A 24,485-nucleotide genomic window follows, 5' to 3' on the forward strand; every position below is an offset into this window, starting at 1 on the left:
CCGAGCTCTTGACCCAACAGGGAGAGCCGATAGGATGCTGTTGGAACAGCGGGCCGGCTCCAGGGAGAGCAGACGCTTTCATGAGTTGTTGTTCAGTCACTAAGTCGTGTCTGAATCTTTGCGATCCATGGACTGCAGCACGCCAGGCTTCCCTGTCCTTCACTATCTCGCTGAGTTTGCTCAAACTCATGTCCATTGAATTGGTGATGCTACCCAACCATCTCACCCTCTTTCGTTCCCTTCTCCTCCTGCCCTCAATCTTTCCCATCACCAGGGTCTTTTCCAATGAGTCGGCTCTTCGCATCAGGTGGCCAAAGTATTGGAGCTTCAGCTTCAGCATCAGTCCTTCCAATGAATATTCAGCATTGATTTCCTTTAGGATTGGCTGGTTTGGTCTCCTTGCTGTCCAAGGGACTCTCAAGAGTCTTCTCCAATACCAATTTGGAAGCATCAATTCTTTGGTACTCAGACTTCTTTATGGTCCAACTCTGACATCCATACATGACTACTGGAAAAACCATAGCTCTGACTAGACAGACCTTTGTCGGCAAAGTGATGCCTCTGCTTTTTAATACACTGTCCAGGTTTGTCACAGCTTTTGTGGGTTAGCAGCCAATTTTTACAGCCTCAAAACAAAGAAAATTCCTGCTGGAAGGGTGCATTAGGTGATTGTTTAGGGGCCACAGATTGAGCATGGGGTGGGCATTTTTGCCTAACTCGGGGTCAGGAAACTGGCTGGTGATGATCAGGGGGGCTTTTGGCAACAGTTGAGAAGGAAATGGCAACCCACGTCAGTATCCTTGCCTGGAGAATCCCATGGGCAGAGGAGCCTGGAAGGCTACAGCCCATGGGGTCGCAAAGAGTCGGACACGACTGAAGCGACTCAGCACGCACGCACAAAGGGACTCAGTCAGTTCCAGAGGTGACCTTGGTTCTGGGCTCCATGTCTGTTGCCTTGGTGCAAGGCCTCGCACCTGTGACCTTGGACTGGGACTCCACAGCCCACCCTGCTGGGGCTGGGCCTGCCTCTCCCCAGGAGGACGTGCTGTGTCAGTGGGAGGGTCTCCCCTCCAGCACCCATCACCAGCTCCACCTCCTCCACCCAGAAGCCACAGGAGGACCAACGTCCTTACCACCTGAATGGCCGGGACTCGGGGATGCTGTGCTCTGGCCTGGTCACGACAGGGAACCCGCATCAGAGAAACAAGAGGATGCTCCCCTGCTCTCAGTCTGCCAGGTCCTTGAAACAAGGGGTCACCCACTCACTGCTGGGCGCTGGGAGGCGGCTCAGTGGGCATACGTCCCCTCCCTTACAGAGACGAGGATAGGCAGGCAGGTGGCCGCAGCCACAGGTGGAAGTGGAGTGAATGTGGAGGTGAGAAGAGGCAGGAGGTGAGCACGGTGCCCACACCCTCCGCATTCGGGAAGGAGCCCCAGCTGTCCATGGGACTCTCCAGGCAAGAATACTAGAGCAGGTTGCCATGCCCTTCTCCAGGGGATCTTCCCGACCCAGGGATGGAACTCACATCTCTCGTGTCACCTGCAATGGTAGGAAGGCCCGTTACCACTAGCGCCACCTGGGAAGATAAAGTGAAGGTGTTAGTTGCTCAGTCGTGTCCAAGTCTTTGCGATCCCATGAACGGTAGCTCGCCAGGCTCCTCTGTTCATGGGATTCTCCAGGCCAGAATAACTGGAGTGGGTAGCCATTCCTTTCTTCAGGGGATCTTCCCAACCCAGGGAGAGAACACAGGTCTCCTGTATTGTAGGCAGATTCTTTACCGTCTGAGCCACCAAGGAAGCCCTCCTTACAGTGTAGTTAAAGTTAAATGAAGTCATGAGTATGGGACCCGGGCCCGACAGGTCGTGTGTCCTTATGAGAAGAGAGACCAGGGGGCTGGCCCTTTTGTCTCCTGAGGACAGAGGAGGTGGCCATCTGCACGTCAGGGGAATGCCCTCGCCAGAGGTAAAGGCTGCTGGCACGCTGACCCTGGGCTTCCGGCCTCCACAACGGCAGGAAAACAAGGGCCTGTTGTTGAAACTCTGGCCTGCGGTGTATGTTGTGGGGGCCTGCCCACACTGACCCATCGGGCACCAGCCCTCCTTTGCTGCCGGGTCTGTGTGGGGCACCTGACCCTGGCCAGCCCACCGGTGCCTGCCCCGGACACGTGTCCCGTCCAGGGTGAGACCTTGGCTCGGCCAGTCAGGGATGCTGGGGGCTCTTTGCTGGGAACGTGGAGCCATGACTTTTCACGGTTCCTCACTGTATGTGGAGCTGGGAACACAGAACCGTCTTGCAACACCAAGGGGCCGGCCTGCCTGAGACCGCAGGGCCAGGACACGTCCTGGAGCCCTCGGGCAGCCGATGGCCCCATTTCTCCACCTCCTCGTATCCGCACCCTTTGCCCTTCCGCTGTGACCCTGGCCTTGGCCCCAGAGGCCGCTGCTCTAAGTCACTGGGTCCGCATGGTTTGTCACGTGGCATCACGGCAGCAGGAGACGCCTGGTACCAGGCCCAGCCAGTACATTCCCGTTTTAGGTGAGGCCAGGCTGAGTTCTGATCCTAACAGATCCATCATCTTGGCTCAGCCTGCCCTTACCCAACAAGAGGGGCTGAAGAATCAGAAGCACGGAATTTTCACTGGAGGGTTGCTTCGCTAGAAGATCGTTTAATGGCAAGTTTACAAAACACAGATGCGGAGACCACCACTGACATTTCCAGCCCTAGAGGAGTCTCCAGCCCGTGGTCAGGGGGCGCGGAGGGAGCGGGGGCCGGGCGAGGCCGGAGGCGGGTCTGTCTCCTGCGGCGCCTCCGTCGGGGGCGGGGCCTCTGGCGCGGGGACCGCCCCGCTCGCCGGCCTGGGCCCCGCGCTCTTCCGGGCAGCGGCTGAAGACCTTCTCGTAGTACTCAATCAGCAGCTCGGTGAACAGGTTCAGGGGCACGAGGGCACCCAGGGAGGAGGCCCCCTGGGACGGCCAGATCAGATTCAGCCCGAAGACGCAGGCCAGGTTGGAGCTGTTCATCTTGTTGGAGATGCTCTCCTGGGACACCTGGGGCCAGAACATGCGGTAGACAGGGGTGTGACCGAGCGTTCCCTGCGCCCGGAGGAGGGCTGGAGCCGCCTGCCCGCGCTGTGACCCGTCCTGGCCTCAGTTTCCCGTCTGTAAAACGGAAGGGATGGGCCTTGACAGCCCGGGGGGCCCACTGGCTCTGACCTCTTGATCTCCTTCCGGAATGGGAATGTCCCTAGCAGCCTCCCCACCCCACCCCAGGACTCAGGGGGTGGGGCCCTGGGGACAGAGTGCCCGGCTCCGAAAGGGGCTGCCCGCTCATCTCGGCCAACACTCAGAGCAACCCCAGCGCTGCGAAAGGAGACATTTCTATTGTCTTAGGGCCCCCGGTGTGTGGCTCATGGTGCAGCAGGCCCCGGACACTCATGACACGTCCTGCTGAGGCCCCACGCGGGTGGCAGACTCTGAGCACCCCAGGTCTGCACACACAGCACCCCTGTCCACACCCCACCCCGCCCCTGACCTGCCCCGTGACCTGTCGGGCAGAGGTGTGGCCTGGTCAGGCCTTGCAGGAGGCCCTTCGGGCCCAGAGTGGGCTCCAGGGCCAAGGGAAGTGAGAACCCAGGCCTGGTCTGCCCGGGCACCAGCTCGGCCCCCTCACCTCGTGCAGGAAGCCCATGAGGTAGCTGAGGACGGCGTAGTTGTGTTCTGGAAGGTTCTGCAGGATCTGGCGGCAGCAGGTCACCCGCAGGCTGCTCTCCACACCTGCCACGGCCCAAGGGTCCTTCCTGAGCGTCCCCTTCCTGCGTCCCTCTCAGGACGGGCAGGGGCGTGGGGAGAGGGGGACAGACTGCCCCATGCCTGGGCCTCGGGCCCATTTCCTTCCCGGTCATGTGGCTGTTCTCAGCAACCCCCCGCTTCTCCAAGCTCTGCCTGCTTCTTTACCTCGGGCACCATGACTGCTCCCCACCAGACGACCCCCGGGAGCCAGATCACCTTATGGATGGGATGGTCGATACAAACGACAGGCCGAGGGTCGGTGGCCTACTTCTGTCAATAAAGCTTTATTGGCACAGACCCACATCCATTCATTTGTCCATGGCTGCTTTTGCATGATGGCTGAGTCTGGTACACACAGCCTAAAACATTTACGGTCTGACTCTATAGAAAAAACACATGGACCCCGCTCTGGACTAACTCAACCTGTTTACAGTCCACAGCTCAGGGCCCCACACCCAACGGGGCCCGGAAGCAGCCAAGCAGACTGTGCACCTCCAGTGGTCGCCCCCCCCCCCCCCACATACCCCGCTGAGCTCCATAAACTGCGAGTGCAGAGGTGCTACTCCACACGCATCCACCAAGCTCCTGCTGCGGACACACGTGTGCACACATGGACACACCTCGAGCTTCCAGCACCCTAAATCTCCTCCCACTAAACCTAGGGCACGGTGACTGTGAACTAACACAGCCTCTGCTGAAAGACACAGAATTCCCTGCTGTGAACATTCTTGTTGGTTTTTCAACAAAAGTCATTCTTCCCTGAACTCAAGCTGTTGCCGGGTAATTTGAGCAGACTAGGAATCCCCTCGGAATTAATATTTACGAGGAACCAACAAGTCTTGTTGCCCTGGATCTCTGCTTTCCAGCCTTGATATCTTTCTTTCTAAGAGCTGTGGTCCCAGAATAGATATGGTACATTGTCCACCCCTGGCTTTTACCGTGGTTCCTTCGAGAAAGAATACTCCCTAGTGAGCAGGAAGGAGCAGCTTGCTGTCACAAAGCTGCCACGAACCAAGCACTTACTGTGTGCCAGGAATCATGCCAACCAGTGTATGTGCCTTTCAATCTCAATGCAACCCCGCTTTTATATAGATGAGGAAAGTGAGCTCAGAGAGGTTAAGTGACCTGCCCAAGGTCACACAGCTAAGCTGTGCTGAAGCCCAGACTTGAGTCCCATTCTGTTCGGCTATGGGTTGGTGCTCTAAACCTTGCAATACCTTGGGGCAACTATCCCCGTGGCAGTTTCCTTTTTTTCCTGGACACCACAGGCCACCTGGGAAGCCCATTTCCTCCAGAGTGTTCTCTGCAAGGACTTCTTGCATCACTTCAAGGAGACATGCACCCCACCTGAGCGGGATTGCCAGATACAATAGAGGCTATCCAGTTAAATGTGAACTGAAGATAAACAGCAAATTCTTTTTTAGTGCAGGTACATCCTGTTCAATATTTGGCACATAATATACTAAAGAGTTTAGTATACTTACTTACACATAGATACCTGCTTATACTAAGAGTTCATTATTTATCTGAAATTCACATTTGACTGGACGTCCTGTGTTTTTTAAATGCTGAATCTGGCAACCCTATGCCGGAGTCAGGATTCAGTCAAGCTGAGTTGTTGAATGACAGCTGACAGGGTCCATAGCCTTCAGAATAACTAAGCTGATAGAATGATAGGCAGCTATTAAAAAGAACGAGTAGAGATGGCAAATGAAGAGGAAATAACTAGCTCATAATTGCAATCTTTCTACAGAAACTGCTCTAAGATGGGGTCAGGCAGCTCTGTCCATCATCAGGTTTTGCCTGGAACGAAAAGTGCTTTCTTGGGCAGGATTTTATTTGGGTTGGAGTCACCATCCTAGGGGTACAGCCTCGAGCCTTCTAACTCTCATTGTTAGAGACAAGCAGAGTGCCTGTTCAAATCTCAGCGTGTGCATGTGGGGGGGGGCGGTGCGGGGAGGAAGTAGGGGCTTGGTGTGTCTCATGGCTTGAGACCCACCAGGAGTCAAATCCAGTCTGGGGGGAGCAGTGGGGGCAGAGGCCGTCCCATTTGACGGCAGCAGTGTTTGGTCACGTGCTTTCTCAGCATCCTCCAGCATCCCTGACTCGCCCTTGTTGTTCTTTAGTTGCTCAGTCGTGTCGGGCTCTTTACGACCCTATGGACCATGGCCCGCCAGGCTCCTCTGTCCATGAGATTCTCCGCGCAAGAATACTGGAGTGTGTTGCCATGTCCTTCTCCAGGGGGAAGACCCGCCTAGACTAGGGAGAGAGCCCACGTCTCCCGCATTTGCAGGCGGATTCTTCAGCACTGAGCCAACTAGGAAGCCCTGACATGCCCTCACTGGCTGTTAGGAGTGACCAGTGCCACGGCCGGCCCTCGGTGCCCCTGGTCCATTCCAGAACGCCGACATCACCACGCCCGAGAGCTGCAGCTCACGTCACGCCTCCCTGGCGTTCTCCACCAATCTGGGGAGACTCTCTCCTCAAATTCCAGTCAGCCTTTGTAGAGTTCTTTTATTAACAAAGCCTCTGCTTTCAGGCTTCTTTTTGCCTCTGCACTGTCCAGCTTTACCAAGAGCTGTAAGTGAGTGTAACAGGAACCCTGATCACCCTTGCCATCTGATGGGTCCTCATCCCCCCGTCCCCCAACCCTAGGGGATGTTGGACCACCTGGTCTGCTGGTAGCAAGAGTCCTTGGATCAGTGTAGTCAGAATCTGCCCCCGCCTACCCCCACCCCCGTTTCCCCTGAGTGATCTTCCATCCACGGACCACCCGCTCCCTGGCTGTAAAGCCCCTCCTCCTGCTTGCGGTGTTCGGAGTTGAGCCCAGTCTGTCTCCCCACTGCAGTGGTCCCCACACCTCTCATGATGCCCCCCCTGCCCCACAAAGGGGTGCCTCATTGTGCTTTCACAAGGGCCACGCATAGCTTTGTCTAACAGCAGGCGGGGGTGGTACCCCCCTTTCTAGAGGAGGAAGTTGAGGTGCTAGAAGTAGAGATCCTCCAGAGCAGTGCAGGGGGGTGCACTCTGACCGTGGAGATGTACCCCAGATCTAGAGACGCCCTCCGAGATCCCGCCTCTGGGCCCAGGGGCACCTGATAACCCTTGACCCCGTGTTCCCCGACCCTGGGCAGGGCTGGCCTGGCTGAGGCCAGTGGGGGTCCAGGCGGGGACAGCCCCTCTCCTGGCCCACAGCTCTGGAGGGAAACAGGAGGAGGCCGGGCAGCCCCGCCCCCCCACCCTCCCCGGCCTTCTATTGGCACCCCGGGCACCTCTGGCTGGCACCCCGGCGGGTACGTACTGGTGATCTCGAGGATCTGCTCATAGGCCTCGAAGGTCAGCAGCGGCTGGGGCAGCTCCCTCAGGAAGGTCTTCAGGATCACGGCCGGAAGGTGGATGTCCCCATAGTCATCGAAGTTCACGGGCTTCCCTGGACACAGAAGGGCGTGCATCTGAGTTCTGACGCTGGGCTGGAGACTCCAGCTGTCGAGCAGGCTCGGACTCGAAATGGCTTGAAACCTCCTGAGGGGAGGAGCCCGACGCCAGGACACGGCACCGTCCCGTCCTGCCGATGGGGTGTCACCTGCCCTCCCCTGCCTCTCCACGGCACCCAGCTGAGGCTGGGGGACACTGGGACATTTTAATGAATTAATTTGGTGGCACTGGATCTTCATGGCAGCATGCAGGGTCTTTGATCTTTGTTATGGCATGTGGGATCTAGTTCCCTGACCAGGGATTGAACCCAGGCCCCCTGTATGAGGAGTGGAGTCTTCGCCGCTGGACCACCAGGGAAATTTCAGGGGGACACTATTGATTCTCTGCCATATGACCCGGTCCCGCCTGGACGAGAGCGCCCTGAGGTCAGGCCTGGCTTCCACTGTCCCCAGGATTGGGAGGGGAGGCTGGGGTCCGGGCATAGATGCACCGGGGCAGCTGCCCCCCAATCTGGGCTATTCCAGGGTCGGGGGTGGGGGGAGCTCCGCTGGCTCGAGTGATGGGCTCTGTGGCCCCGGAGGCCCCTGTGAGGGTGGCCGGGCCGGAGACTGACAGGGAGGGTCTCGGGGAGCCACTCACCTTGGTTGTAGAGCCGCTGGATCTCGCGGACCGTCTGGACACTGGCCGATCTCCGGAACAGGCCCTTGGTGTGGAGTCCTGTAGGGAGGGTCCCCAGGCATCTCACAGGGCCCAGCACCTGAGGTTTCTAGAACATTCCGTGACCCCCTGCCCACGCATCCCCCTACCACGGCTGGCAGGGGACACTCTCCAGCCTGGCTCGTCTTCTCCCCGCTAGCCCCGTACCCACCTGTGTTTATTCCTCTTAAATCAAGCCTTTTCCATATTCCCCAGTCCCACCTGATTCCCCACCTCTGCAGACCCCAGAAAGGGAGCGTGGAAGAGGCTGACGCTTCAGGCAGACAGCTGGGGTCTGCCCGACGACGCTGCCTCGGGCCAGCTGTGTGACCTCAGAGAAAGCACTCAGCCTCTCTGAGCCTCAGCTGCCTCGTCTGCAAAGAAAGCCAGGAGGGCCTGCCTCCAGGGGCTGCGGGAAGGATGAATGGGGTGACTCATGGCCCGAGCCCAGCTCCCAGGACGCCCCCGAACAGGCTGCTCCCCTTTCTTCCCAGTGTCTAGAGCTGACCTGGCCTATATGGTGGCCACTAGCTGCCCATGGTGGTTTACATTTGTGCAATTAAAATTAAATAAAGTAAAAAATCAAGTTACCCAGGCTCAGCACACGAGCCACACACACTGTGCTCCGTTGGACGACGGCCACACGTGGCCAGTGGCTACCGTCCTGGACAGTGCAGACAGCATGTCCACGTTCGCCAGGACAACACCGGGCCCCAGACCCCCATGCTCGCCACTCACCCCCTCCCCAGCCTCTTTCCACGCTGAAGCTGAGTGAGCTATTTGACACCTACATCCAAACCTCATCGGCTCTGGCACGGAGCTCTTCCTGTCTCCATCAGTCATGGGAGAGCTGCCGTGAATGCATACCATAGACCTACAGGTCTGCCTACTGCCGCCCTGCTCTCCTGCCCAGCGCCCCCCGCCTGCCCCTCTAACCCCTCTGTCCAGCCTCCACTGGCTCCACGCTCCTTCCTACCTTCACCCTCTGTACCTGCCGTTCCCCTTGCTTAGGGGCCCCTTCTCCTCTTTCTTGCTGAGTGATTGTAATAGGCAGAAATATGACATGGCCTCCAGACTCCTGGGCCCTGGAGTCCCAGGTATTCATTTAAACACGAATCTAGATGCTACAGTGAAGGGACTCTGCAGAGAGAATTCAGGTCCAACGTATTTGACCTGAAGATACGGAGATTATCTAGGGTGGGTCTGGCCTAATCAGGCGAGTCTCTTAAGAAGGACCCACGTTCCTCCTGGCAATGCAGACTCAAAGCGTGGGGGGCAAGGATTCAAGGTGTGGGTGTTTCTCCAGGGAGAGGTCACACGGCAAGGAAAGCAGGCCACCTCTAGGAACAGAAAGAGACCGCTGGCTGACAGCCAGCAAAGACGCAGGCAACTTGGAACTACAAACGCAAGGACTGAACTTGACTGGTGCACTGGATGATCATGGAAGTGGAGTCTTGCCTAGAGCCTCCAGAAGAGAGCACAGCCTGGCCAGCACATTGAATTGAGCCCTCTGAGACCCTGAGCAGAAAACCCAACGCCCGTGGCCAGACTTCTGACCTCAGACATTGTAATAATAAATTCATGCTGTTTTAAGCCCTAAATTTGTGGCTATTTGTTACACAGCTGCCCGCGGGTCAGAGCTCAGCTTCCCCTGACCTCTGTGACCGGCTCATCCCTGTCGTGAGTTGGTAGTTGTCATAGTTACAGCCCCTGGAAGGGACACAGGCCGTGTGTTGCAGTCACCATGACAACCCTAGTGCCTAGACCAGGGCTGAATGCAGCTGAGTGTCCAATGAATACACGTTTAATCCACATATTCATTCAACAAACATAGAGTGAGTTCCTACTGTGGGCTGTTTGTTAAATTTTTTTTTTAAATAAGGGAATTAATACATTTTTTAAAAAAGGAAGACTCCCTTCCACAGCTTCTATGAAATTTTTTTATCCACAAGTTTTTTTTGTCCATTCCTGAGATACATAACGGAAAGGGCAGTGCTACTCACGACAGAGTAGAAACAAATGTCGAAGGAGAGACCGCTCCAAATGTCAACCACAGACCCTCCAGCCTGAGAGCTGAGGTCTCAGAGAAGTTTTCACGCCTTGAGCAGGCAGTTCCTGGGACGTGCTGGGAACCACCCCCAGGGACCCCACTTCCCCTCTGACGCTCTGACCCCCACAGCTCCTGCATCTGAACCTGCAGGCGACCACCCCTCACTGGCAGCCCTTTCTCTCGAGAATGGTCTTCCTCCCGTTAAGGTGAAAGACACCTCCATGCACCTTTCCTGTGGATCTGAGCTCTGGCCTCAGGAGTCTCGGAGGAGCCACAAGGCTCATCCCCACATCACTGAGCACACCCACCCCACTGGCAATGGTGTCTACAAACCCAGTGCATCTCTCGTGATAAAGGAGTCCCTTTTATGGGGGTGTTCCCATGGACCAGAGCTGTGTGAAGCACCACACACACATCACCTCACTTAGGCTCCACAACAACCCCATGGGACAGATGAGGAAGCAGAGGCCCAGAGAAGGTCAGTAACTCACCTGAGGCCACACAGCTAGCACACAGCAGAGCCAGGATTCAAATCCAGAGAGTCCAGGTCAGAGCCCGTGGCTGGAGCCACTGTGCCCCAGTCCTGCCCATCCTGGTCATCCCCCCCGTGCCCAGGTTCTAGCTCCTCCCATCCTCTGGCCCGTGGGGCGCTCAGGACCCCAGAGAGGCCTCCAGGAGAGGTGTCCCTGGCACCCTCAGCTCTCCTGGCTGGAGCCAGCTCGCACTCACCTTTCTCTCTCAGGTACGTCACTGTGTACCTCAGCACGGGGGGGATGAGTTCACCTTGATTTTTGTCTTTGAGGCTGAGGGCAGAGAGAAGAAGGCAGCAGTTTTCACCTGGGTGTGATAGGTGACCGTGACAAGAACGAGGTCCTCACCACACCTCTGAGAAAACATGGGCCCGAGATGCCGTGCAGAGAGAGAAAGAGGAGGCCTGGCCCCCAAGGAGGTAAGTGGTCTGGTGGCCAAGAGAGGCAGAAATAATAAAAATGATGGCGCGTTATCTGAGCGCTCCACCAGGAGGGTGCACGTGCTACGGAGGAGCTCTGCGGATGGGGAGGGCTCCACACGGGGCAACTTCTGAGCTGGGTTTTGAGGGATGAGTAGGAGCTTGCAGAGGACAAAAGAGGAAAGGGCATTCCAGGAAGAAGGAAACACACAGAAGAAGGCCCAGAGGTGTGAGAAGGTCTGGCTGTGGAAGCAGAACCAGGAGACCTAATCAATCAAAAGAGATGCTTTGTGAAGACCAAGCACGTTGCCCCAGACAGGCTGTTAACACTCAGTCTCTTATGTAGTAATCTGATACAGAGACTCAGGAAACTTTAAATGCTTTAAAGATAAGGAAACTTTAAAACACAGGTACAATTATCATTACACACCAGTCAGGATAGCTGCTATCCAAAAGTCTACAAGCAATAAATGCTGGAGAGGGTGTGGAGAAAAGGGAACCCTCTTACACTGTTGGTGGGAAGGCAAACTAGTACAGCCACTATGGAGAACAGTGTGGAGATTCCTTAAAAAACTGGAAATAGAACTGCCATATGACCCAGCAATCCCGCTGCTGGGCACACACACCGAGGAAACCAGATCTGAAAGAGACACGTGTACCCCAGTGTTCATCGCAGCACTGTTTATAATAGCCAGGACACGGAAGCAACCTAGATGCCCATCAGCAGACGAATGGATAAGGAAGCTGTGGTACATATACACCATGGAATATTACACGGCCATTAAAAATAATACATTTGAATCAGTTCTAATGAGGTGGATGAAAGTGGAGCCCATTATACAGAGTGAAGTAAGCCAGAAAGAAAAACACCAATACAGTATACTAATGCATATATATGGAATTTAGAAAGATGGTAACGATAACCCTATATGCAAGACAGAAAAAGAGACACAGATGTATAGAACAGACTTCTGGACTCTAGGGGAGAAGCCGAGGGTGGGATGTTTTGAGAGAACAGCATCAAAACATGTATATTATCAAGTGTGAAACAGATCACCAGCCCAGGTTGGATGCATGAGACAAGTGCTTGGGGCTGGTGCACTGGGAAGACTCAGAGGGATTGGATGGGGAGGGAGGTGGAAGGGGGGTTCAGGATGGGGAACACATGTAAATCCATGGCTGATTCATGTCAATGTATGGCAAAAACCATTACAATATTGTAATTAGCCTCCAACTAATAAAAATAATTGGGCAAAAAAAATTGAAACAAAACAAAACAAAACACAGATACAATTATATGAATGGCCCTTCCAGCCTCTCACACCCCAGCTCAACTGGCAGAGTCAAAAATCTGAAGCCACAGCCGCCTACACTGACCCATTCTACAGACCCCTGGGCTCCCTCTAAACATGTTTCCTTCTCTTTCCTCATCTGCTGGATTTTCTTGCCCCAAAGGCAGCATATTTGAGAGACTGGGTTAAGTTGGTCCAGGCTCCTCTGTCCGTGGAATTCTCCAGGTGAGAATGCTGGAGTGGGTTGCCATTTCCTCCTCCAGGGGATCTTCCCAACCAAGGGATCAAACCCAGTCTCCTGCATTGCAGGTGGTTTCTTTACCGTCTGAGCCACCAGGGAAGCCCCCGGCTAGACTGAGGGGCCAGGGCTCTGAAGTCACACATTCCTGGCTGGGATCCTGCCCTGCCACTTTTTAACTGGGCAGAATATGTTTTGCTGTTCCTAGGATGCCTGCTCTTTAAATGTCAGTTGGGTTAATTTGACTGATTGTGTTGCTCAAGCTTTCTAGACTGTTGTTGCTGTCTGCTTGTTCCATCAACTATACTGAGCAGGGTACTGGGGTCTCCTACCAGGATTGTGTATCTGCTTCTCCTTTGGTTCCCCCAGATTTTGTTGCATGTATTTTAAAGCTGTTACTTAAGATTAACTTCTTTATTATTACAAAATGTTCCTCGCTACACCACAGAAATCAGGATACACCACAAAACAGTTGTTGTTTGAAGCTCAGTGCTGGGGAAACTTATGATGCAGCCACAGATTAGGGGAAAACATGGTCACAGGTGGATAGAGCTGGGACTCAGACCCACGAGTCTGAGCCTGGAACCCTCACTCTTAAATATTAAGTAAATAATATCTACTTAATTTCTATTGTACTTTTGCTAGCCCCAGTCAGAGATGGGAGATGGGCACTGGGAAAGTCCAAGTGACCAGCTTAAGGTCCCATAGCCAAAAGATGGCAGAGCTGGAGGCAAAGTGGCCACGACCCAGATGCATGCTCCTTCTGTAGCGATTCATCGGGTGGACGTGATATCCTTCCTGCTTTCCATTTCACTCTGAGATTTACAGAGGACCCAAGCATGAACACGTGGGCTTCCCAGGTGGCGCTGGTGGTAAAGAATCCACCTGCCAACGCAGGAGATACAACAGACGTGGGTTCAATCCCTGGTCAGGAAGATCCCCCGGAGGAGGAAGTGGCACCCTACTCCAGTGTTCTTGCCTGGAAAATTCCGTGGGCAGAGGAACCTGGTGGGCTATAGTCCATGTGGCCACGAAGAGCTGGACACAACTGAGTGAGCACAAACATGGGCACAAGGAAAACCGCATCACCAGCTGCGACAGGCCTTTGCAGGCCCTGATCTCCTCGGAAAGCTGGGTTTACTCCTGATTTCACTTCCACTGAAGCTTGTCCCACCAGGACTCCGAACAACAATCCAGTTGGCAAATGGGGCCGAAGGATGGTCTCTGCTTTCATGAGGTCATGCTACCACACGGATGCAAGCTGGACACTCCGAACCACTTCCCTAACTTGATTCCCTGTGTGTCCCCTCTGAGTGGGAGGACGCGGCCTGGGGCCCAAGTAGCGTCCAGAAGGTGTCCCCGCTGCACCCCGGGGAGGAGCGTGCTGGATGGGTCCTTTTCTCCCAGGACACTCCAAAGCTGCAGGCTCTCTTCCTCCTCCATTTACTTCAGGAACCACACAGATCTACACAAGTCCTAGGAACTGAGTGACCCACAGCCTGTCTCTGAGCCTCCCCAGCCTCAGTTTCCCCACATGGGAAACAGAGATGTTGACAACCTCCCTCCAGGGAGAGCTGCAAGTCATAAACAGTGAAAGACGGGAAAAGCTTTGAGCTGTAAGTCAAAGACACTGATAATTAAAATCACTGCAATGCTGAGGGCTGGGTGATGTCCCAGGCCAGACGCTGAGGGCCCATTTCACGGATGGAGAACTGGGCCCAGTGTGCTTGTGAATAGACACAGAATCCTCAACAAAATATTAGCCATGCAAATTCAGCAACGTGTGAAAAGATGACATACCATGAGCACATGTGATCTATCCCAAGAATACAAGGCTTGTTCAACACATGCAAATCAATCAGTGTAAAGTCACATTAATGGAATAAATGACAGAAGTCATGTGATCTCTCAACAGAGCAAAAAAAGCATCTGACAAAATCTAACACCCTTTCATGAAAGAAAAAAAACCCAACACTCAACAGAGTAGCCACAGAAGGGATTTTCCTCAACCTGATCGAGTGAATCTATGAAAAACTAGCATTATACTTAATGGTAAAGAGACTGAAAGCTGCCCCCTAAGATCGGTAACAAAACAAGGATGTCCATGCTCGTCACTTCTATTCAACATTGTACTGGAGGGCATAGCCAGTGCGACCAGGCAAGAAAAGGAAATAAAAGGCATCCAAGTTGGAAAAGAATAAGTATAACTATCTCTATTTGCAGATGGCATGATCCTAGATATGGAAAATACTAAAAAAAACAAAAAAAAAATTCACGAAAAAACCTATTAGAATAACTGAGTTCAACTATATTGCAGGATATAGAATCAGCATACAAAAATCAATGGTATTTCTATACACTAGCAATGAACAATTAAAAATGAAATTAAGAGAGCAATTTGATTTACAGTAGCATCACAAAGAATAAGAACTAAATAAATTTAATAAAAAAGTACAGAACCGCTACACTGAAAACTATAAAACATTTTTCAAAGAAATTTAAAGATTCAAATAAATGGTAAGACATCCTTGCTTTTGAATTGGAAAGAACCTGCCTTGTCAATGCAGGAGACATAAGAGACTCAAGTTTGATCCTTGGGTTGGGAAGATCCCCTGAAGGAGGGCATGGCAACCCACTCCATATTCTTACCTGGAGAATCCCATGGACAGAGGAGCCTGGCAGGCTACAGTCCATGGGGTCACACAGAGTCGGACACAACTGAAGCAACTTAGCTTGTAGCACACTGTTAAAATGGCAATAACCCCCAAATTAGCTTACTGACATGGCACAGTCCCTATTGAAATTCCAATTGCTTTTTTTTTCTTTTTTGCAGAAACTGACAAGCTGATTCTAAGATTAAAAAAGAAATTCAAGGGACTCAGGAGAGCTGAAATAATCTTCAAAAAGAAAAACAAAACTGGAAGACTCACACTTCCCAATTGCAAAACTTACTATAAATCTACAACAATAAAGATCACGTAGCACCAGCTTACAAATCAATGGAATAGAATCAGGAGCCCAGAAATATACCCTCATATGTCTGGTCAATTAGTTCTTTACAAGGTGTGTCAAGGCAGTTCCATGGGGGCAAGTATAGTCTTCTCAACAAATGATTCTTGCCTGTGTGGAGTATCAGGGAAGGCTTCCTGGAGGAGGGGGTGAGAAGAAGGAAAAAGAGTAGGCAATGAACTGGGCCTCAGGAACTGCTGATGTTGCCTGCACATTCTATTAAGACCCCATGACCCTGGAGGGTAGAGAGCAGGGTTTCACCTACAGTTAGAGGGGAAGAGGCTAGGGTGAGAAGTTACATCACGAGCTTGCCTTCCCAAAGCTGGAAAATGCCAGAGCTGGGATGTGACCTGCCTCCCCTCCCCTGCTCCCGGAACCCATCCCTTTTTCCATCCCAACTGCCCAGTTCAGGGCTGTTTCCATTGTCCCTCCTCAGGGATGGAATGGAAGGCAGGCAAAGACTTCTTGAATCTCTGACTTCCCCTTAATATATTAACTTAATTAGCTTGTGCTAAGGTGATTACGTTCTGTTGTGTGTTTTTTAACTTAACTCAGCGAATTAACACTTGTGAATAGGATCTGCTTATGAATTTTAATGACTTTCATTCATTCACAGTCCAAACAAATTACATATTTGGTGCTTTATTTAATATGTTTATTGCCATTTTATTACAGTCATTTGCAATGAAACAGCATAAAATATTAATTTAAAGAGGCAATCGCATGGATTAGCTCTCAAAGTGGCACGTGCAGAATGGTTTTCAGAGGTTGCCCAACGATAGTCACCATTCATTCCCTAAAGACGTAACGAACTGACGTGAACAGACAACTGGTTCTGGAGCAGGGCTGGACCACAGCCTTTATACTGGATATCCCCAGCGTCTGCCGGCAGCTCTGGGGCTGAAACGCAGCATCGGCACCTTCCAAAAGGCACCTGCTTGAAACGTAAGGCCAGGGTGCCCTGGTGAACTTCACAGGCCGAGCGGTGCTCAAATCACAAACACCTCACACACACACACACACTGTACTCAAGCAGATGGCTTCAGAAGTCCACGAGTTGGGTGAGTTTTTGCTTTTCATTTTTAAAGCTTTGTTAGATGATAAGGAGACTTCCCTGGTAGCTCAGACGGTATAATCTGCCTGCAATGCAGGAGAACTGGGTTCAATCCCTGGGTCGGGAAGATCTCCTGAAGGAGGGCATAGTATGACTCAGTCATGTGTGACTCTGCGATCTGATGGACTGTAGCCCACCAGGCTCCTCCATCCGTGGAATTTTCCAGGCAAGAATACTGGAGTGGGTTGCCATTTGCATCTCCAGGGATCTTCCTGACCCAAGGATCGAACCCCATCTTCTGCATTGCAGGCAGAGGCTTTATCCTCTGAGCCACAAGGGAAGCCCAGGTGATAAGGAGACTTCCCTGGTGGCTCAGACGGTATAAAGAATCCACCTGCAATGCAGGAGATTTGGGTTCAATCCTGGGGTCGGGAAGATCCCCTGAAGGGAATGGCAACCCACTCCAGGTATTCTTGCCTAGAAAATACCACGGATGGAGGACCCTGGTGGGCTACAAAGAGTCGGACAAGACTGAGTGATTGAGACTTTGACACTTGCACTTTTCAAGGAGTGATTCTGAACAAGACGGGCAACCCAGAGAGTGCTGCTGGTCCTCAGGCAAGGCGCTGACGATGCCAATGCTGGCAGCCTTGCACGCCCACCCTGGACCCCAGATATCAGCTCACACCCAGCTCAGGACCAGGGCAGCAAACTCAGGGCTGGGCTGAAAGCACAGAGCCCACGGCAGAAGCCTCGGTAAAGCAGTCACTAGGGCCCTCCTCTGAGAGCCAAGTTCTCACCAGCGCTCCCCCGAGAGGGGGCCAGAGTCACAGCAGGTGTGTTCCAGGTCTTGCCTTCCTGGGGGTAGTTAGGGGGTAGCAGGGGTCACACCAGCACATCTTTACAATGTTTAAAAGCGGAAAAGGAAGTGCTGTTCGCTAAACTTTGCTCCAGATGTATTTATGGAGATCGTATATGAACATACGGTATATTCCCTTTTGTTGTTCAGTGCTGAGTCGTGTCCGACTCCTTTGCGACCCCATGGACTGCAGCGCGCCAGGCTTCCCTGTCCTTCACTATCTCCCAAATTTGCTCAAACTCACGTGCATTGAGTGGGTGATGCCATCTAACCGTCTCACTCTCTGCCGCCCTCTTCCCCTTTTGCCTTCAATCTTCCCCAGTCACTAAGTGCTCACAAAAAACCGATTTGAGGGAGCACCGCTGTGTGCGTGTGTCTGACTGTGGGGGGGCACTGACACCCCGCAGCCTAAGGCCACCCTGCCCGCCAGGCGGCGAGCGGCCACCTAAACTGAAATCAGTTCAAGGTAAATGAAGTGATAAACTCGGTGCCTCACCTGCACTGCTCAACCGTCACCTGTGGACAGTACGGGCCATGGCCACCATTGTAGAAGGTTCTGGAAAACAACGGTCCCTTTTGGCTGCTGGGACACACCCAAGGTGCCACTTCCGCCTCCTTACCTGGCCTGGGCACTGCCCAGAGCCTCCTCAGCTCCTGACCTTTCAGTGTCTTAACATCCAGCACGGGTCTTAAAGATCAGGGGATTTTTATATAGAGACAGATCACACGGCATGTTCCAAACAAGAAACAACAAGTGAAGTTGGGCAGACTGCTCCCCAGGATCCACCACCCTCCAAGCCCTGGTTTTCCTACACGTCGTGCAGCTCAGACCCAACTCCCCACGGGGCTCGTACGGTTAAAACAACCCCTTCATCATCCGTCATTTCAGCTGCCTCACACCTGGCCAGGTGCCGGAAGCAGAGACTAGCAGGAGGACAAGGATCTCACCTCTGAGCAGGGCAAAGAGCCTGAAGGACTCCTCCCTGGCGCCTGCTCAGAGCTGGGCTGCAATGGAGGGAGGCCTTATATGCAGTCTAGAGCATCAGGGAAGGCTTCCTGGAGGAGGCACCACTCTGATGAGTCTTAAAAGGGACGAAGTTGGCCTGGACGGGAGGCCCAGAATCCTCTCCAAGGAGTAAAGATTAAAGATCACATCGTGAAAAAACTCATTGAGTTTAGAAATAGGGAAACAAGCTGAGAGGGGGTGTGAGCTCAAGGTTCACGTGGCTAATAAGGGTGAGATGAGGCAGGAAAGGAAGGATACACTGCGGGAACAACAGTCCTTAGAGCCCGGTGGCTGAGCCCCACAGGGGGTCACTCCCCACTTGGGCAGCCCCATGCCATGGGCGTCAGTGGGAGGGGCTCTGCGGTCACCCAAGGAAGCAGGCCAGCCAGACATCGTGTCCACCCTGCCTCCGTCACCACGAGAGGCCAACTGGAAACCAGCCCCTAAAGTTCCCTCCAGGACGTGACCTGCCCCGCGGCCGCTCCTGACCCCTTGGCCAGAGCAAAGCATGTGGCCAAGCTTCACGCGGGAAGTGATGGGAGGCATCCGGGCTGTGGCCTGGGGATACAGAACCAGAACTGCCCGCTGAGCAGTGATGCTGAAAACAGAGGCAAGGACCCCACCATCCCCACCCCCAGTCCTTCCTGGCCCACGGCTGGGTGCTGTGCACACAAGCACACAGACATACACAGTGGCGGCACTCTGGCCTCGTGGAAAGCTCACAGGTCAGTTTCCCCGAAGGCTTAAGCTCAGCTGCAGAGGCCGAGGTCTGGGGAGAACCCCTCACTGCCAGCACACGGATGCATCCCGCGGTCCCAGGAAACAAGGCAGACCCCGTCCCACTCACTTACTATTGCAAACTGACGCCGAATTGCTGGGTGGGCAGAGGGGGCCGCGGTGGGGGCGTCTTGGTGGGAGGGGGCAGCCTGCCGGCGTGCAGGTTCCGAAGCTCCTCGTCGTATCTGTGGACACAACAGAAGCTCAGCTGTCAGCCGGCAGGGGTGCAGCCTCGGGCCCCAAGGTGCTGCCGGGTCACACGCCCCACAAGCATCTTCATCCCTTTTAAGACTCATCACAGTGGTACCTCCTCCAGGAAGCCTTCCCTGATGCTCTAGGGAGCATCTTGGGTCACACGCCCTTCAAGCATCTGCAGGATGGGACCCTGGGCATCCCATCCTTCCAGGCCCACATCTCAGTCTTGCACACGCATGCACAGACACACGAGCCCTCACAAGCCCCTGTAGCCATGGGCATTCACACAAAAGCCAGCAAGAGCAATCCAACCTCTGTCAAACAGCCATCCTCTCCTGCCAACCCCTAGCTGACACTTTACCCACGTGTCTACACGAGAGCTTCCCTCTGCTGGAAAGGGATTCTTCCCTGAACTCTCGATCTAGCCAATGGTCCCTTCAAAACTCACTTCAGGAGTCACCTCCTCCTGGAAGCCTCCCCTGATATTCCTTCCTCACAAGTCCCCGCCCCAGCTGGGTTCAGCACCTCTTTCGGGGACTTGTGGCCCCATTACCCGAGAGTGTCCTGAGGGTGGACGCACTCCCTACGGCGCTCTATATCCCCAGCGCCTGCCATGGGACTTGGGGCCCAGAGGGAGGGAGCCACCTCCACTCTCCCTGCAGGGCTTCCTCAAAGGAGCCCCCCAGAGAGCGGGATGCAAAGGGCAGAAGGGTGTGGGGCAGGGCTCAGAGACTGGGCTCCATTTGGGCTGATGGAGGGGCCCTGGGCTGACCACACGCCTTCCTGGGCTCCCTCCCGCAACCTGAGCCCCTGTCGGAGGAGGGGACTGCTGCCTAGAAGACAAAGCAGCGGACCCATCAGCTAAACTTCCACCCAGAAGCACCAGGCCGGCGGTTCTGAGAACACCTGCCCCAGGCCTGGGAGTGTTTCACGCGCGTCATCCACACACCCCAGAAAGTCCCCCTCATTCTCTGCCCCGAAGCCAAACCGGCCAACACCATGGCAGCAAACAGAAGTTACCAGCGCGGCTTATTTGTTTAATCAGTTTTGCAGCGGCGGGTGAGAGAAACATCTCATCCGCGTATGTACACAGCCATCCCCGCTCGCCTCTCTGAGTCAGCAGTCAGCATCTTTTACGGCGCATCCTTGTGGAGGCAGCGGATTCAGGAACCGGATCTGGCCGTGCACACGAATGGAAATGAAGCTCTCAACGTGAGGGGAGGCTGGGGCGGGCGGATGTGGATGGCATAGCGGTCTCACTCACCGCAGAACCTCCTGGGGGATGCTCAGCTGGTCGTATTTGAGGTGTTCACGGAGCTCGCTCAGATAGTTGAAATAGGTGACTTTTTTCCCAAACTTGTGACTAAAAAAGAAAAAAGACAGAAGAAAGTTGGGAAAAAAAAAAAAGATTAGGAGGCAGGAAAGAGGCCGGGAGGCCTGGGGGAGCGGGCTGCCGGGCGGGAGCCCTGGAGCAAACAGCGTGGCATTTTTCATATTAAAGAAGCATAAATGCTGACACCACCTAAACACAGAGCAGAGAGGAAGCAGCGCACATCTGGCAGATGCTCTGCTTTCATCAGACCTCAGATGCACCCAGCCTGCTGGAGAGCCTCATTGGCATAAAAATCAGTATCTGCCTCCAGGGTGAGTGGCTGGGAACCTGCGGGCCACACGCAGAGTGGGTCCCGGCGCCGGGCTTCTGGGGTCGGGGGCGGCTTCAGCTTCAAACATCCCACCAGGCTTCTCTCTACGAAGCTAGAGTCACATCCCCGCAACTGTGGGGACCAAGCAAGACACCCTCCCATTTCCATCTAGGACAGTCACTCTTGGGGCCCATGATGGCGTAAGGATGACGACGCAGACAAGCCCTGGCTGAAGCCACTTTCTTCCCGTCGAAAGCGGGGTTCCCTGATGCAAAGAGTGCGACTCTCTACATGAACCAGCCCACTGTCTGATGCCTGGTGGACGTTGCAGCCTGGGACCATTACTAACAACAAGACTCAGGACTTCCCTGGAGGTCCAGGGGTTAGGATGCTGAGCTTCCACTGCAGGGGGCGCAGGTTCGATCCCTGGGTCAGGAACTAAGATCCTGCATGCCTCATGGCTTGGCCAAAAAAAAGTTTTTAAATTAAAAAAAATATATATTGGACTTCTCTGGTGGTTCAGTGGTAAGGAATCTGACCTCTAACGCAGGAGACACGGGTTCAATCCCTAATCTGGGAGGAACCCACATGCCTCAGGTCGACTAGGCCCAGGCGCCACGACAATTGAGCCTGTGCCCTAAAGCCCAGGAGCTGCAACTCCTACTAAAGCGCAAGCACCCTAGAGCCTGTGCAACAAGAGAAGCCACAGCAATGAGAAGCCCGCACATCACAACAGAGAGCAACCCCCACCGGCCTCAGCCAGAGAGAGCTGGAGCAGCGAGGGAGGCCCAGCACAGCCAAAAATAAGTAACTGATTAAAAAAAAAAGACCGAGCTTCAGTTTCCCCAACCGCAAAGTGAGGAGAAGCGGAGGACGCTGGGCCGGGTGAGAAGGTCCCTGCTGGGCCCAGACGACCCCCTGTGACACCACCCGCCCGCTCCGCTGCTTACAGCTTCACCGCTGTGTCCCTGACACCTGCACGGCTGGACGGATTTCACATGCACAAGTCAATGAGCTTGCACACGTCGTACGCTGCGAGACCATCCCACAAGCAGGTCACAACATGACCATCGCCCCTAGAGGCTTCCGTGTGCCCCTTGGCTGTGCGTGCGTGTGTGCACGTGCGTGGTGAGAACACTCGCCCTGAGGTGTGCCCTCTCTAGGACTTCTCCAGTAGGAGACACTGCGCCATCAGCCCAGGGTATCACCTCCCATAACCCAAGCAGCTGTCTTATCCCAGACCCACCGGAGCCCGGAGCCCGCGGGAGGCCGAGCCGCGGGCACCGGCTGCCCCCTAGTGGAGGAGAAAGAGGAGGCCCATCAGGTGCCCAGGCCCCCAGCCGTACCCGCCCAGCTTCTGGGGTGAGTGACACTCATTTTGAGCGGCACAGCGAGGCCAGGGGACCGAGCTGACCTGCACAAACCCTCCCTGCCCCGGAGAAGACAGCAGGGAGCTGGGCTCGGGCTGCCGGCACGCCACGTGCCTTTTCCAGATCCTACCCGCATCTTTTCCCTGTAAAGACTGGAACCGCAAGTATGACAGCTTTCCCGAGTTCTGGGAGTGCTCATGGGGAGTCCCTGACCTGAGGCGGTCTCAGGACCCTGACACAGATACATGATGTGGGTGCTCAGGAAAAGGGGGCTATAAAAGGTCAGAGCTGACCTCACTGGGGTCTCGAGCCGAGGCTCCTGTTCATGACCGTCAGCCCTGTGATCCGACACAGCCGGGGGGCGGGTGGTTACCCCAGAGCAGGACTGCCTGGGTGCCCGGATAGGCCGGGCTGTCTGACCCCGGGGAGACCCCCGCGGAGAGCGGCTCGTACCTGACAAGGGGCTTCAGGATGGTCCACAGGATTTTGATGAAGTTGGTGGGGTGCACAACATACAGGGCCTTCAGGTTCTTCTTGTACCTGAGGAGGGAGACGGAGGGGGTCTCAGAGCACGCACACGGAGACACCCTGGGCTGGAAAACGAACTGCAGCACGGTGGCCTCGACGGTGAGTCTCAGAACCTTCCATTCCTTTTTTTTCCTTTTTTATATTTTATTTATCTACTTATTCGGCTGCCTTGGGTCTTCGTTGCAGCGTGCAGGCTTAGTTGCTCCACGGCATGTGGGATCTTAGTTCCCCGACCAGGAATCAAACCCGAGAACTTCAGCTTGGAAGGCGGATTCTTAAACCCTGGACCACCAGGACAGTCCCAACCTTGCGTTTCTGGACAGTCGATTTAAGGACATAGACGGAGAAAATGAGGACCCCATGCCCATCACTGGCAGTGTGCACATGGCACTTGACAGTTTGCAAGATCAGAGCCCCCCACTTATAGATGCTCACAGCGGGGCTGGGGGCGGGGACACACTGGCAACTTGGCAACAACCCCCGCTCTGTAGGGAACGGACCCGGGCGAGGGTGGAGCCGCGACCCCCCAACCTCCATCATGCGACAGCTCTAGGCATCCCCTTCAATGAGGCGCTTCTTAGCAGACTTCCCTTCCTCTTTCGTGATTAATTCAGTCCAGAGCCATCAGGCAGAGCCAAGAAGGCTGGCGTCCACCCAGGGCTGGAGGGAGGGGGTGGGCCCGCTGGGGTCTGTGACGCCAGTAAGGGGCTGGCAGCCTGGTGGGGAGGGGGTGTCCTAGAGGGAGAAGGACGTCCACACTTGGGTCGGCCAGGGACACCCTCAAGCCAGCTCTTCGCCTTTCAAAGAGCTGACTGCCAGAATTTCAGCCATTCGGGGAGCCAGCTGTGAAAAACAGCCGTTATTCAATAACATCAACTCACAATTAAGTAAATCATATGAAACACAAAGGTCACAACACAAATGGTCCAACCTCACTGATTCCTGATCACTCCATGACATTTACTATCTGCTGTGCCCCTGGGCTCCTTCGCCTGTTACATCCCAGGGGTGGGAGGACCCACAAGAAGGGATGGCCACCCATCTCCTCCCAGTTCCGTGTCCAGCGGGGCCACGTGGACCACTTGGACCTGGTCACAGTTGCAGGACTGACACCACGGGAATCTGCAAACATTACCCATCAGTCTCCCCAAGTCCCCGGGAGCTGATTAGTAAGGCAGACACAAGCGAGGGGGGTGGACAGAAAGTCCAGCACGAGGTGTCTATGCCCAGGCAGGCGGAGGACGGTGGGGGCTGAGAAGGGACCCGACATTTCCAACCAACTGTGGGAGCAAGCAGGGGGCAGCCACGGCGGCCTGGTGTGGGCATCAGTCCAGGGGACACGGGCAGGAGCTGTGTGGGGGCGGGGCAGCCCCAGCGGTAACAGAGCCTCAGCGAGTGAGAGGTGGCCTTGCAATTAGCCACAGGCAGGCCAAGTAAGAGCGGTGGATTCCCAGGTGGCACAGTGGTAAAGAATCCTCCTGCCAGTGCAGAAGACACAAAGAGACGTGGGTTCAATCCCCGGGTCTGGAAGATCCCCTGCAGGAGGAAATGGCAACCCACTCCAGTATTGTTGCTGGGAAATCCCATGGACAGAG

The 24,485-nt window shown here is 54.5% G+C and overlaps 1 protein-coding gene across 7 annotated transcripts in view; it reads right to left on the reverse strand.

Moving 5' to 3' along the window:
- Positions 1-2,646: 2,646 nt before the first annotated feature.
- ARHGAP8 (Rho GTPase activating protein 8) overlaps positions 2,647-24,485 on the reverse strand; it is a 47,709-nt gene continuing 25,870 nt past the window's right edge. For all 7 annotated transcript variants that reach the window (XM_043881570.1, XM_043881569.1, XM_043881572.1 and 4 more), the window contains exons 6-13: positions 22,816-22,902; positions 20,614-20,712; positions 19,229-19,339; positions 10,700-10,773; positions 7,864-7,941; positions 7,091-7,219; positions 3,671-3,774; positions 2,647-3,048 (exon numbers count right to left, since the gene is read on the reverse strand). In XM_043881570.1, the coding sequence (XP_043737505.1) occupies positions 2,722-3,048; positions 3,671-3,774; positions 7,091-7,219; positions 7,864-7,941; positions 10,700-10,773; positions 19,229-19,339; positions 20,614-20,712; positions 22,816-22,902 (1,009 nt within the window). In that variant the 3' untranslated portion in view covers positions 2,647-2,721. The remainder of the gene's footprint in view (positions 3,049-3,670; positions 3,775-7,090; positions 7,220-7,863; positions 7,942-10,699; positions 10,774-19,228; positions 19,340-20,613; positions 20,713-22,815; positions 22,903-24,485) is intronic.

This window comes from Cervus elaphus, chromosome 22, assembly GCF_910594005.1.
Source record: "Cervus elaphus chromosome 22, mCerEla1.1, whole genome shotgun sequence".
NCBI classification, from domain to species: domain Eukaryota; kingdom Metazoa; phylum Chordata; class Mammalia; order Artiodactyla; family Cervidae; genus Cervus; species Cervus elaphus.